At 45.5% G+C, this 12,089-nt stretch overlaps 1 protein-coding gene across 9 annotated transcripts in view; it reads right to left on the bottom strand.

Moving 5' to 3' along the window:
* The window catches only part of COL16A1 (collagen type XVI alpha 1 chain), a 123,672-nt gene that overhangs the window by 67,646 nt on the left and 43,937 nt on the right, over nucleotides 1-12,089 (bottom strand). For all 9 annotated transcript variants that reach the window (XM_083453071.1, XM_083453070.1, XM_083453073.1 and 6 more), the window contains exons 9-14: nucleotides 9,784-9,837; nucleotides 5,851-5,886; nucleotides 2,237-2,263; nucleotides 1,034-1,096; nucleotides 702-743; nucleotides 536-580 (exon numbers count right to left, since the gene is read on the bottom strand). In XM_083453071.1, the coding sequence (XP_083309197.1) occupies nucleotides 536-580; nucleotides 702-743; nucleotides 1,034-1,096; nucleotides 2,237-2,263; nucleotides 5,851-5,886; nucleotides 9,784-9,837 (267 nt within the window). The remainder of the gene's footprint in view (nucleotides 1-535; nucleotides 581-701; nucleotides 744-1,033; nucleotides 1,097-2,236; nucleotides 2,264-5,850; nucleotides 5,887-9,783; nucleotides 9,838-12,089) is intronic.

The following is a 12,089-nucleotide window of genomic DNA, read 5'->3' as shown; positions in this document are numbered from 1 at the left end:
CAAGTGAGGGTCTCACATGATCAGATTGTTTTCCACACTAAACAATTCTCTGCATGCAGAAAACAAAATATCACAGTGATAACAATGATAGTACATTCTGATCAAGTGGGTTTTTATTAAGCACAGGCAGGCAGTGGGTCATTTAAGATTGGTAACTAATCATTTAAGATTGCCTCTAATCTATTGCAGGTAAGGCTGAAGAGAAATTTCAACCAAAATAATTTTCAACTTGAAATTGAAAAATACCTGGGCAGGAAAGCTCACCCATTTTCATCAGTTTCACAGTCCTAGCAGGAGCCTTCTCCCTCCCTCTGGCCACCATAATGCACAGAGTAAGCACAGAGTAGGGGACGCAAGCTGACGGTGAGTGGAGCCAGAGTGGAGTGTGGGCGGAGTCAGAGGCAAAAGTGGGTGGTGCAAGAGCCAATGGTGTGTAAACTCCCCAAACAGTTTGGCACTAGGGGCTGATGGGAGTTGTAGTCCAAAATTTCTGGAAGGCACTAGTTGGCAAAGCCTGCTGTATATACATGCTTACCTTTTCTCCTTGATCTCCCTTCTCTCCCGGTGGGCCTTCAGCACACTTCAGAAAAGATAAGGAACAAACAGGGACAGGGAGTTAGTAGGACAGCAACACTGGACAAAGAAGAGGAGAGAGAAGCCAAACAGGCATGACCTCTCTCCAGGGTTGGGCAGCAGCTCACCTGTAACGGGGCTTCAGGTGAGATTCGGACACAGTCAGCACCCTGGAAAAATAATAATAGCGTTACAGGTTTGTGGGTGGGCCAGCCTGGATTAAATTTGTATATCACCCTTCATCAGAAGTTCCCAGGGCAGTTCACAGATTAAAAATACTTTAAAATACAGAACAAAACCACAAAGTACATAACAATGATGATGATGATGATGTCAAACAAAGGTTTGGCACTGGGATTTGGATATGCCAATTCTCCCACATGGTAAAAGTGTTGCTCCCCAAAGCATGTCAGCAAAGTTCCAAGTGTGACAGAGCGAGGAGGAACCATGCTGTACTTACACGATCGCCTTTCTCCCCTTTGGATCCATAGACGCCTGGCGGTCCACGTTCGCCTTTCCCACCCTGTGCGAAAAGAGAGGAGGAGCTCCCTGAGAAAAGAACTGTTGTCATGCCATTGAAAACAGAAGCTCTAGGCAGAAGACACTTCCGGAGCACACAAATCAAACACAAAAGCCCACATGCTGTGGATGTGAGCAGCGCACAATACAAAAACATGACATCACTTGATGTCTGGATGCAAACACATATGCTAGTTTATTAATCTCTTTCAGATGTAAATGCCATCCTTGCCCTTCACACACTCTCTCTCCAGTTAGGAGCAGGGAGTGAAAGGTGGGTGGGATTTACAAGTTTATCCATTTAAAACACATGACCTCTCAAAGAATCCTGAGGATTGTAGTTTGCTAAGGGTGCTGAGCATTGTATCTCTGTGAGGGTGCTGGCTACAGTTCCCAGGGTTCTCAAACTACAATTCCCAGGATTCTTTGGGGGGAATCAATGTGCTTCAAATATATAATGTGTACACAACCTTGGGTGCCAGTAGGAACACTCTAGCCACCCTTACCTTAAAATAATTACAAACATCCTGAAATAAAAATATTCGCAAATGACAGAAGTTGGATTGTGTGCAGTATCTGCAGTTAACAATATAAACATTTATAAACTGCTTAATATTCAAAAACCTCCCAGGCTTTCTCAACCTGTGGGTCCCCAGATGTTGTTGAACTACAACTCCCATCACCCCTATCTAGCAATGCCAGAGCTCGGGGATGATGGGAGTTGTAGTCCAACAACATCTGGGGACCCACAGGTTGAGAACCACTGCAAGCGATGACAATAATTATGCAGTAAGAGAAAATAACAAATCCCTAGTACCAATGGGAAAAGGAGTGGTTGACGTCTGAGCACATGGCCTGCTTTATTGCCTGTTAGTATCAATACACAAATATGCACTACAATTTGGGGAACGTTCTGGATAAGGTAATTTACATGCTTATTATGTTGTAGTCCGTTTGTTTATTTAATCTAATCAGAAGAAGGCTTTAAAAGGAAATGCAGAGTGATCAGCAGTCCTTTTTAGCCCTACTAATGATGGCAAGCCAGACAGCCAATTCTTCTAGGAATGTTAACTGCATAAGATTAGGAATGTGGAGCCTGAAGCAGCCGCCACCATTTGGGATTCTGCTTAGGTGAAAGACTTACCTTTAAGCCCGGCGGACCCAGCGTGGCCTGAAGAGATAAAAACAAAATTAATGCACCTGCTAGACCCCTCGGTGATCATTCTGCATGCCAAGAGTAAGTAAAAGGAGGAATCAGGTCAAACGGGAAGAGACTGAAAAGCAAGTATCCAGGCCGACAAAACGTTAAAACTATCAGGGGCTGTGTAACGTGAGCCTAGAGAAAAGAAGATTAAAAGGTAACATAACAGGCCTCAAACTTAAGAGGCTGCCATAAAGAAGATAGAGAGGAACTCTTTCCTCCTTCCCCCAAGGAAAAGACAAATGGAAAAGTTAGTCAAGCTGCAAGGATGGAAAATGTAGGTGTCTTACTGAGAGAGAGAGGGAGGGAGGGCCTCTTATAAACACTGATGGAACAACCTGAAAAAGGATCCAGAAACGGATGGAGAAGAAGGAGGCCAGCATTAGTCACAGGCTTTGGTGGCTGGGTCAGGCCCATGGGGCTCCATCTGCCTGCTAAAGGTAGGGGCAAGATTTCTGATAGCTACATAGATTAGAGGCAAAGTGGATATCCAAGGAGGTAATCTGTGGCAAAGAGAAGGAGATGCTAAAAGATGTGGGTCCAAGTGAGGAAATCAGGACTGTCTAGTCTCATTACTGTTCACTCTTCTAGTCAGGACAATGTGATGGCATCCAGGTTCAAAACTCCTTGCACATCTCCACTTCAAGACCCACTGCAGATGGTTCTGGCATCCATATGTTCCATCCATGCAATCATACAGCATCTCCCTCCCTCCACCACACACACATTCACACACTGAAGTAAAGATAGACCCTGAGCTTTGACTTTCAGTTTAAAACATACCAGTGGAAAATTGGCTGCCACTGCGATGAATGAAGAGCCCCTGTCAAAAGTTACTATTCTGCAGCTGCTGTATCCATTGGCTCCGTAGGGCCTCCTTTGCCAGGAGGGAGGTCCATAAGGAGGCAAACTTATTCTTATGACTGGAAGTCACATAAGACTGAGTGCTTCAAGCATCTTTCAGAGAACAGAGAATCTCACCCAAAAGCCTGCATTTTCAGAGTGGCTTGAGCTTAATCTGAGAGGGGGAAAACAAGCCCTAGCTCATTCTTAGGTCACCAATGTGAAAAGGCAGCCCCTGAGCATGCCCAGAGTGCATTTCACTTCATCCTAACCCTAATGTGAGGGTGGGCAGAACCTTACAATGTAACCCCCCTCTCCACCACAATACAAGTCTGCTATAGTGTCTGCATTCAGCTCACCAAGCATCATAGGTTGTGCAGGTCTCTGCTAGAGCTTTCAGGCTAACCAACAGACTGGTTATAAAGCAGCATAAGATGCTGCCTTCTGCTGCCTCAGACCATCTAGCTCAGTACTGCTCACACTGACTGACAGGGGCTCTCCAAGGTTACAAGCAGGAGCCAGTGGCTCAGTCATGGAGATATGGTGCTTAACAAGTTCAGAGATATTGTTGTGCACAAGTTGGGAGGGAGGAGTTGTGGCCCAGGGCTGCTGAGACGATTCAGCACCTTGCATTTCATCAAGAGTGAACTGGTGGCCTTTGTAAGAAGCTCTTAATATGTCAGATGCTGGCTCCCTTCGGACTAGGAGCAAGAAAGGTCTGGAGGTGGAGATCAGAGCCTGCAGTCAAGGAAAGGGCAGCTCTCAGTGGCAGCAGAGCACATTTTCTGCATGCAGAAGGCCCCTGCTGAGAAGTATCACAAAGGAGAGGCCACAAAGAGGATGCACAAACAACAATAACTCTAATACAATACGGTTATGGAGGGGAAAGTCATGTAGCCAGCTGCCGCTTGTAATGCAGATGGAAACTAAGAGCCCAGGGCTTGAGCTATGTACGGCAAGCCAGAAGGACCAAAACACCGCACCTTGTTCATCTTGGGCATTTCTGGATAGGGCTGGGTAGGTCTTTTGTCTTCTACCAAGAGAGGCACTGCCTGTCACTGTAGACAATCCTGAGTTAGATGGACAAATGGTCTGGCATGGAATAAAGTGGGCTTTTTAAGGGAGGACAATTGTTCAGTGGTAGAGCAGGAGGTCCCATGTTCAACCCCCAATACCTCCAGATAGGGCTGAGAAAGAGGCAGTCATTGTGGGCTATATGGACCTAGCTGGGCCAATGATTTGACTGGAATAAGGAAGCTTTTTATTGTCCTTTTCTCTCACACACCAATCTGCCCTTGTCCCTCAGTTCATGTTGAGGGTGAAGCCACAGGGTCCCCATTACATCTGGGGACTAATGGCTAAAAGGGACTCTGGCCAAGCCACCAAGACTCAGATCTGTGGCTTCCCCTCCCACAAATTCATGTGCAACTGCTTGGCAGTCCCACCATCTAGCCCTGCAGAAGAGTAACCAAAGTAAGCAAGGAAAGGGAAAAGTGCAAAGAGTAGCATTGATGCAGCCTCTCCTCCCCACCTCTTCCTTTCATCCTCTGCGGTTCCATGTGCCAAAGTTGTTGCCATGGGAACCCTTGCTGACATCTGGAAGCCATCACGGATTTCTTCAGTGATCCAGATGTTCCAGTGGATGCAAGCCAGAAGGAACAGGGGAAAGTGGTGGAAGGATGGGGGGTGGGATCACAGGGACAGCTCCTTTTAGAAAGCATGCAGACAAAGTTGGATATTCAGCCAACTGGGACAGGTAAAAGGACTTGGGGGGCAGGGGAGAAAGAAGATGGAAATCCAGGTTCCGGGGAAGGAACCCGCCACTGGGATGAATGAATCAATGAATGAATCAATGGTCCCTGTTGAGGTTACAGTTCTGCAGCTGCTGAGAAGCCTTTTGAGTCAGCAGTTCAGCTGCCAAATGAGGAAGGATCTAAGAATACAGCCTTGTCCCGTTAGAGGCCCTGTGTCTGGGGGGGGGAGGGGGGTGTCAGGTGATTTCAACATTGCTCACAACTAGAAGTTTATGTCAGTTGCTTCTCTAATTTGGCGAACTGCACATTCAACTACATTTGCAGCTGGGGCAGCAAAACAATCATGATGCTGCTCTAACACCAGAAAGAAAGGGATGTAGGTGGGACAATGTTCCCAAGAGTACCAACAGTGTTTGGCCAACTCTTGAAGCAAGCAAGATTGTGGGTCTTTTTTAAAAAGAGAGAAGGGGGGGTGTTATTGTGGGGTTACAACAACCCTAAGAGGTAGGCTGGTCTTGCCTTACCCTTCTTCTCATAGGAAATGCTCAGCAGGATCAAGGAGGTTCAGTTGGAGGGGAGTGAGAAATGTCCCTATTTACATCTGAGGAATGTTGGTAGTAGGTGTGGAATATCCAGCTGGCAACCAGAGATGCCAAGCCCAGAGTACTTTCTTGTTCTGAGCATGACCTTGCCTTCTTGACCACCAGCTCAGCTCATCTCCTGCCTAATTAACAGTTTTCCAGTTATTCTTGGACCCGAGTTCCTGCCCACTGGACCTATGGAGCTATCCCCCCCCCCCAGATCCACAAATGTATGGATCCCACTTCTGGAAGTTAAAGAGAGCTTATGTTGCTTCCTGAAGCTGCAGCAACTGACATCCTGAACCGGTATCCATCAGCCTGCCTTATCCAAAGCTCATTAGAAAATCAATGTGATATTAACACCAGCCCGTTGACTTACATTTGAAAGCTGTGACTTCTGTGAGCATGGGGGACACTGCAAAAAGAACAAAGCAATTAGAAAACTGGAAAGGAAGATGCTTTCTAATAAAGGCTGCAACAGTTATAATGCAGTTCTGTGCATGTTTATTCAGAAGTACACCCTGCTGTGTTCAGTGGGGGCTTTTCCTCAGGTAGGTGAGTTGAGAAGGCTGTATTAACTAATTGACTAGCAGTCAAGCAATTAGTTATTGCAGCCTTCTACAACATGGTGCCATCCAGATGTTTTGGATGGCAAGTCTCATCTACCCAGGCACCAAGGCAAAACATCTGGAGGGCACCAGATTGGAGAGCAGACATTTAAAACATTTGATCAATTAAAAAGATGCCACCATGAATTGGACAGCAGTTTTTGATTTTAAAAAAGAAACTTGCTTTGAATTTAAGTACATTAAAAAAAATCAATATGTGGTGGGCACCACCTTAAGAAAGGCATCCTTTATTTTTTCTGTTTCCTTTTTCTGCTCTTTCATCTCTTTTTGGATTTTTTTATTATTCTCTTCTATTGCTTTTGATTTTATTGATAATTCCTGGATTTTATTGGATAATTCCCCTACTGCACCTTCTATTTTTTTGTCAATCATCTCCTGCATTTCTACCAGTTTATTTTCCATGTGCGTTTCTGATTGTCTGAATTCTTCTTTGATTTTAAGCCATAGCAAGTCTAGGTCTTTAATCTCTTCCTGTCTTGATGTCCTTCTTTCCATTGGTATCCCCCCTCCCTTTTTACCATTTTCCCCCAACATTTTAGCCTTTGTCTCTACTTTAATTTCCTTCAGGATACCTTACCCTCTCCCTTAAAAGGGCTCACACTCTTCCTGTTTGTAGAGACAATAAAAATAAAAATTAACTTTAAAGTGTAATTTCTGTTCTGTTCTTAGGGGGTTATACCTTTCTCCCGTTACTCAACTTTATCTAGTTTGGATTTTGGTATTTAATATTCAATGAGACTAGTACTGGCCCAATAATATCCCAACATTAGAAAAAAAAACCCTCTGTTGTTATTAATTAACCCAGTAAAAAACAGGTAGTAAGAAAGGCATCCCTGCTTTTTCCTCACATAGGATGGACCACCATGTTTATGGTGATGCTGGCTGTGGCGCAAGGGTCCATCAAAGGTCAGGGGAGAGTGTTTTTCTTCAGCAGTGTTGCTTTATTTGTTTGCAAACATGTGCGGGTTTACTAGCTAAATTTATTCATTGACTTACGCCCCATGGGCAAGGACTTCTTTCATCCATCTACCAGTTCAACTATCAATCACTCCGTAATGTTTATGCATTTTTGTGACTGTCAGTATGATGGGCAGTGACACAAACGATCAAACTTTGGCTATTTTTAATGCAATCAGGAAATTACTAAAATGCAGCATTGGGGGGTTAAGCAAATACCTTCTCTGATTCCCTTGTGATATGATCAGTTTGAATCCCCCTTTAGTCTATTCCCAAGTACAGGCCAAGCAGCTTATTAGTGAAGGGGGTGTTGGGTGGAAGCCTCAAGTGAGCTAGTGAAGGGACTCAGTTGTTTGAAAGGCAGCTGGCTCCATCTCCTTTCCCTGGCAAATTTCTGGGCACAGAAATATGTGAGGGTTTGTGGCTTGACCACTGCTTCCTCCCACCAAACCAGTTAAGTGTGAGATGCTTCCCATGGGATGGTCAGCTCTAAAGAAGCCAAACCAGGCAGGCCGAGGCAGCTGGTGGCTGCTGCGGTTTCCCTGCATCGGGGGAAACTGAAGGAATGGTGCTTGGAATGCAAACTTACACACTGTTGATAGGGATGTCAGAATGTTGTGGAAATTGCAGAGATGCCTTTCTGGGTATATCCAGCACACCAGCAAGGTGTAAGGCTGGGATATGTGAAACCTGCCCATTTATTTCAGCACAGTATTCCTATGAGCTCAGATATCTACAGAAACTCCCAGAGCACCATAGATCACCTTGCTTTTGAGCATAATGTCCCTCATATAGGACCCTCGTACCTACGGGACCGCCTCTCCCGGTATGCCCCATGGAGGACCTTAAGGTCCATAAATAGCAACCCTCTAGAGGTCCCAGGCCCTAAGGAAGTCAGATTAGCCTCAACCAGGGCCAGGGCCTTTTCAGCACTGGCTCCAGCCTGGTGGAACGCTCTGTCTCATGAGACCAGGGCCCTGAGGGATCTGATTTCTTTTCACAGGGCCTGTAAGACAGAGTTGTTCCGCCTGGCCTTTGTCTTGGAATCAGCCTGATCCTCTGCCCCTCTTTCATTTTCCTTCTGTGATGGAACCCCTATTTGGGGACTTCCCTGACCAGTCTGGATAGCTGGCCTTGGTGAAGATTTGACGTTTTGTCCCCCCAAACAGTTTTTGATCTGGGCTTCCACTGAAATAGGCTGAATTTTAAGTTGTACTTTAACCCTGTTTTTAAGTTGTATTTTAATCACTTGTTTTTATACCTGATGTTAGCTGCTCTGAGCCCAGTCTTGGCCAGGGAGGGCAGGGTATAAATAAAAATTATTATTATTATTATTATTGTTGTTGTTGTTGTTGTTAATTTATTATTATTATTATTCAGAAGAAACCATTTTTTTAGGCGTGCTCTTCATTGTTTTCAGTGGGACATGAAATGAAGTGCAGAGGCTGCCCCTTTTCCCCAGTGAATTCAGTTGCACAACCCCCTTCATAATCCCACCCCACCTTGGCAAAATTGTGCAAAGGTTTATGCATCCAACTGCCTTTTTACTTAATTTTGATAATTTCTAAAGCTTGTCCCAGGACTGAGCCGAGGTTGTTTTTGTTTCTTTGTGGTGGCGTGGAAGTGACATCAGAAGTGTTCTGATGACTTGGAGGAAAGGTTCCTTCGGTCCTTGGCAAGTGAGGTCTTCATTTACCTACACTTATACAACACTCCCCCCCCCCCAGTATCTGTGGGTTCAGAATAACTGATGGCATCAATGGAAAGGCAATATCCACATCAGCAATCCAATCTTCCAAATGACTGTGGCATCCAGAATGGTCTGAACAAGGAGCAGCAACTGCAGAGGCATGTTATGAAGGCTACAATTCCTGACTGTGTAACAAGCGCCAGAGCGCAGAAGGCTTTGCTTGCTTCCTTTTAGGCATTGATAGCTCAGGAGTCTGGAACATACAAAGAAGCCCTCAGAAGGAACCGTTTACTGAGAGCTCTCCAGGAAAGGATTAGCATCAATGAAGTCTTAAGTACTACATGGTAAGCAGGGACAAGCAGGGTTTTGATTCTCAGCCCCTAAAGGTCTGGAATACCACTGAAAGAAATTGTGTGTGTGTGTGTGTGTGTGCTTGGAGAAATTCCTCGAGAAACTTCTCCCCAAAGTAGAACACCTTACAAAATTCTCCATAGGTCATTTGCCAATGTTCTCATTCAAAAGAAATTGAATTCAAACTGCCTTGTAAAATGTCATTCTCACAATCCAATATGAGAATTTCAACCGTTTGTATCGAATTCTTGTATCAAATACTACCCATAGGCTGATGAAACTCAGCTTTTCTTCGGTACCTTAGATCTTTTGTCCTTCCTTCAATTCCACATTTCCAACTTCCCCTCTGATATTTCTCTGTGTCAGTGTTTCAACACTGTTCTTTATTTGTTTAAAAACAAATTTAAAAATGCAAAAGGGATGTCTCAAGCTAAGTATATCAAAGAGCAAACTTACCAAGTCGTTGTTCAAACAAACCTATTTAACTATATTCCCCTTCCCCATGTATATTACAACAACCCTATGAGGTTGATTGGTCTTACTGTCCTAGGGGCACGAGGACTCAAAAATTCATGACAGGAGAGGTCAGAACTGGAATCTATCTGATTAGTAGCTCAATTTCTTCTTAGATGCTACACCTATGTAAGCAAAATTACTAACTCAAGCTCCATATATGATTCCTCACCTTGTCACCTTGGCCATCTTTCACACCAACCTTTCCAGAAGATCTCACCTCCTCCTGGAAGAGAGCAGAGAAAAGACAGTATTATAGGCTAGTAGTCCACAAACCATTCTTCTAGCATATGAACATAAGAAGAGTCTGCTGGATCAGGCCAAAGGGGACTCATCTAGCCCAGCACCCTATTTCCTATTCTCACAGTAGCCAACCAGATACATGTGGGAAACCTGCAAGGAGGAGCTGAGCACAAGAGCAACTTCCCCTCCCCTGTGGTTCTTAGCAACTGGTATTCAGATGCATTTCTGCTTCCAGCTGTGAAGGCAGAGCCTAGCCATCATGGCTAGCAGCCACTGATAGTGAATTTGTTCAATCCTCTTTCAAAGCCATAAATCTGCTGGATGCTCTCATGCTCCCTCCCATGTAGCAAGCCTTCCATGTGGGCCAAAACAGCTTCTTTCTGTCCTTCACTCCAAGTGAAGAGGGAAGGTTGCCAGCAGCTGGAGAAAATGGCTGATGTTCAGAGAACTAAGATTAGCATCTAACAGGTGCTTATCACAGCATCTGGAAGTGCACTGCCACAGTTCAGTGATAGAGCCTCTGCTTTGCTTGCAGAAGGTCACAAGTTCAAATCCTGGCACCCTGCAGTATGGCTGGGAAGGTCTCCTGCCTGAACACAAGACACACAAAGTTGCCTTTATATGGAGCCAGACCATTGATCCATGTAACGCTGTATTGTCTACACAGGGAGACTCTCACAGCCTTACCTGGAGATACTGGGGACTGAGCCTGAGACCTTCTATATGAAAGGCAGATGCACTCCACTGGGCTATGCCCCTTCCCCAAGGGGCTTAGCATCGCTAGTCTGAAACCCTGGAGAGAAATTGTCATTCAGTGTTGACAGTACAGTCGTACCTTGGAAGTCAAATGTAAACAGTTCCGGAAGTCCATTCGACTTCCAAAACGTTCGAAAACTAAAGTGTTGGCTGATTGGCTGCAGTCAATCAGAAGCCACGGAAGCCCCACCAGACATTCGGCTTCCAAAAATAGTTCACAAACTGGAACAGTCACTTCTGGGTTTGCGGCGTTCAGGAGCCAAAACATTCAGGAACTAAGCTGTTCAACTTCCAAGGTACAACTGTACTGAGCTGGATGGTTTAACTTGTACCAATTCAGTTTCCTGTGTTAAACAAGAAATGAAATGGCAGAAGCTCAGGAGGTCAAGTGACCTCCTCCGTCACCGATTTGGCCTTTGGCTCTCCAGTCTTGCTCCTCAAGGCAGGAGCGGCTGGTGAAGAGCGATTCTCCTGACAGCAGAATTGTTGCTGCTAACCGGGACCTTGTGGGGGCAGGGCAGGGTGACGGTGAAGCCATGTCTCTGTGGGCACCCTGGCAGAGCCAATCTCTCACTGGGGTACCTGCTCAGCCCCACCCCACCACCATCCTGCCCAGTGAGAGGCACACAACAACCCAGTGAGAGGCAGTGAAGCCAGTGTCAGGAGGGTGGCTCTATAGCACCACCCCATCACTCTCCAAAACCCTTTTTGCAGCCTTAGCCAGAGATGCCAGGAACTCAGGACCTGCTGCATTCAAATCAGAGACTATAACAGAGAGTGCTGCCCCTTATCTGCCAAATGGCTCACAGACACATATTTTGATTATATCAGCACTGCCTGTCTCTGGGCTGTTTGCTCCCTTTTGCACCATCTGTGCGCTGCAAAAAAACGCACTCAAGTCTCCAGTAAATTCTCTTCACATTCTGACCTTGTTCAGCTGCCCCTGGAACATGCTGTGCAGCAGCTACATGCCTGTCTCTACATCACTCTAAGTCAGGACTGGGGAACCTTTGGCCCATCATATATTGCAGAACTACAATTCCCATCAGCCCTAGCAAGCATGGCTAGTGGCCACGGATTGTGGGCGGTGTAGTTTAGCAATTTCTGAAGGGCCATAGATCCACCTACACTTCAACCATCCAGGGATTAGTCCGCCTACACATCGTCCTAACACCCTGGCCTCTTTCTCCCAACCCACCAGCAAGATGCTTATCATCACACACCCTCGTGCTTGTAGGAATATTTTCCCTGCTCCCACTTATCTGTTGCTCCATCCTGTCAAGATTCACCCCTTGATAAGCTCCGTTTTCTATCCTCTGGCTCTTGTTGCATTTTTCTTCAGTCTGGCTCTTTTGGCCTAGTCTCATCACCACCATTAAATCTTGTGGAAAAAATGAGGCAGGTTTGTTTTTGTCCCAGAGGGTGAATGAATGAGGCTTGTGTTCTCATCAATGAAAGAATCTCAAAGGATGGAGAGGA

The sequence above is a fragment of the Podarcis tiliguerta genome, assembly GCF_965153285.1.
Source record: "Podarcis tiliguerta genome assembly, chromosome: 8".
In the NCBI taxonomy this organism is placed as follows: Eukaryota; Metazoa; Chordata; class Lepidosauria; order Squamata; family Lacertidae; genus Podarcis; species Podarcis tiliguerta.
This window is presented reverse-complemented; position numbering and strand designations above follow the sequence as displayed.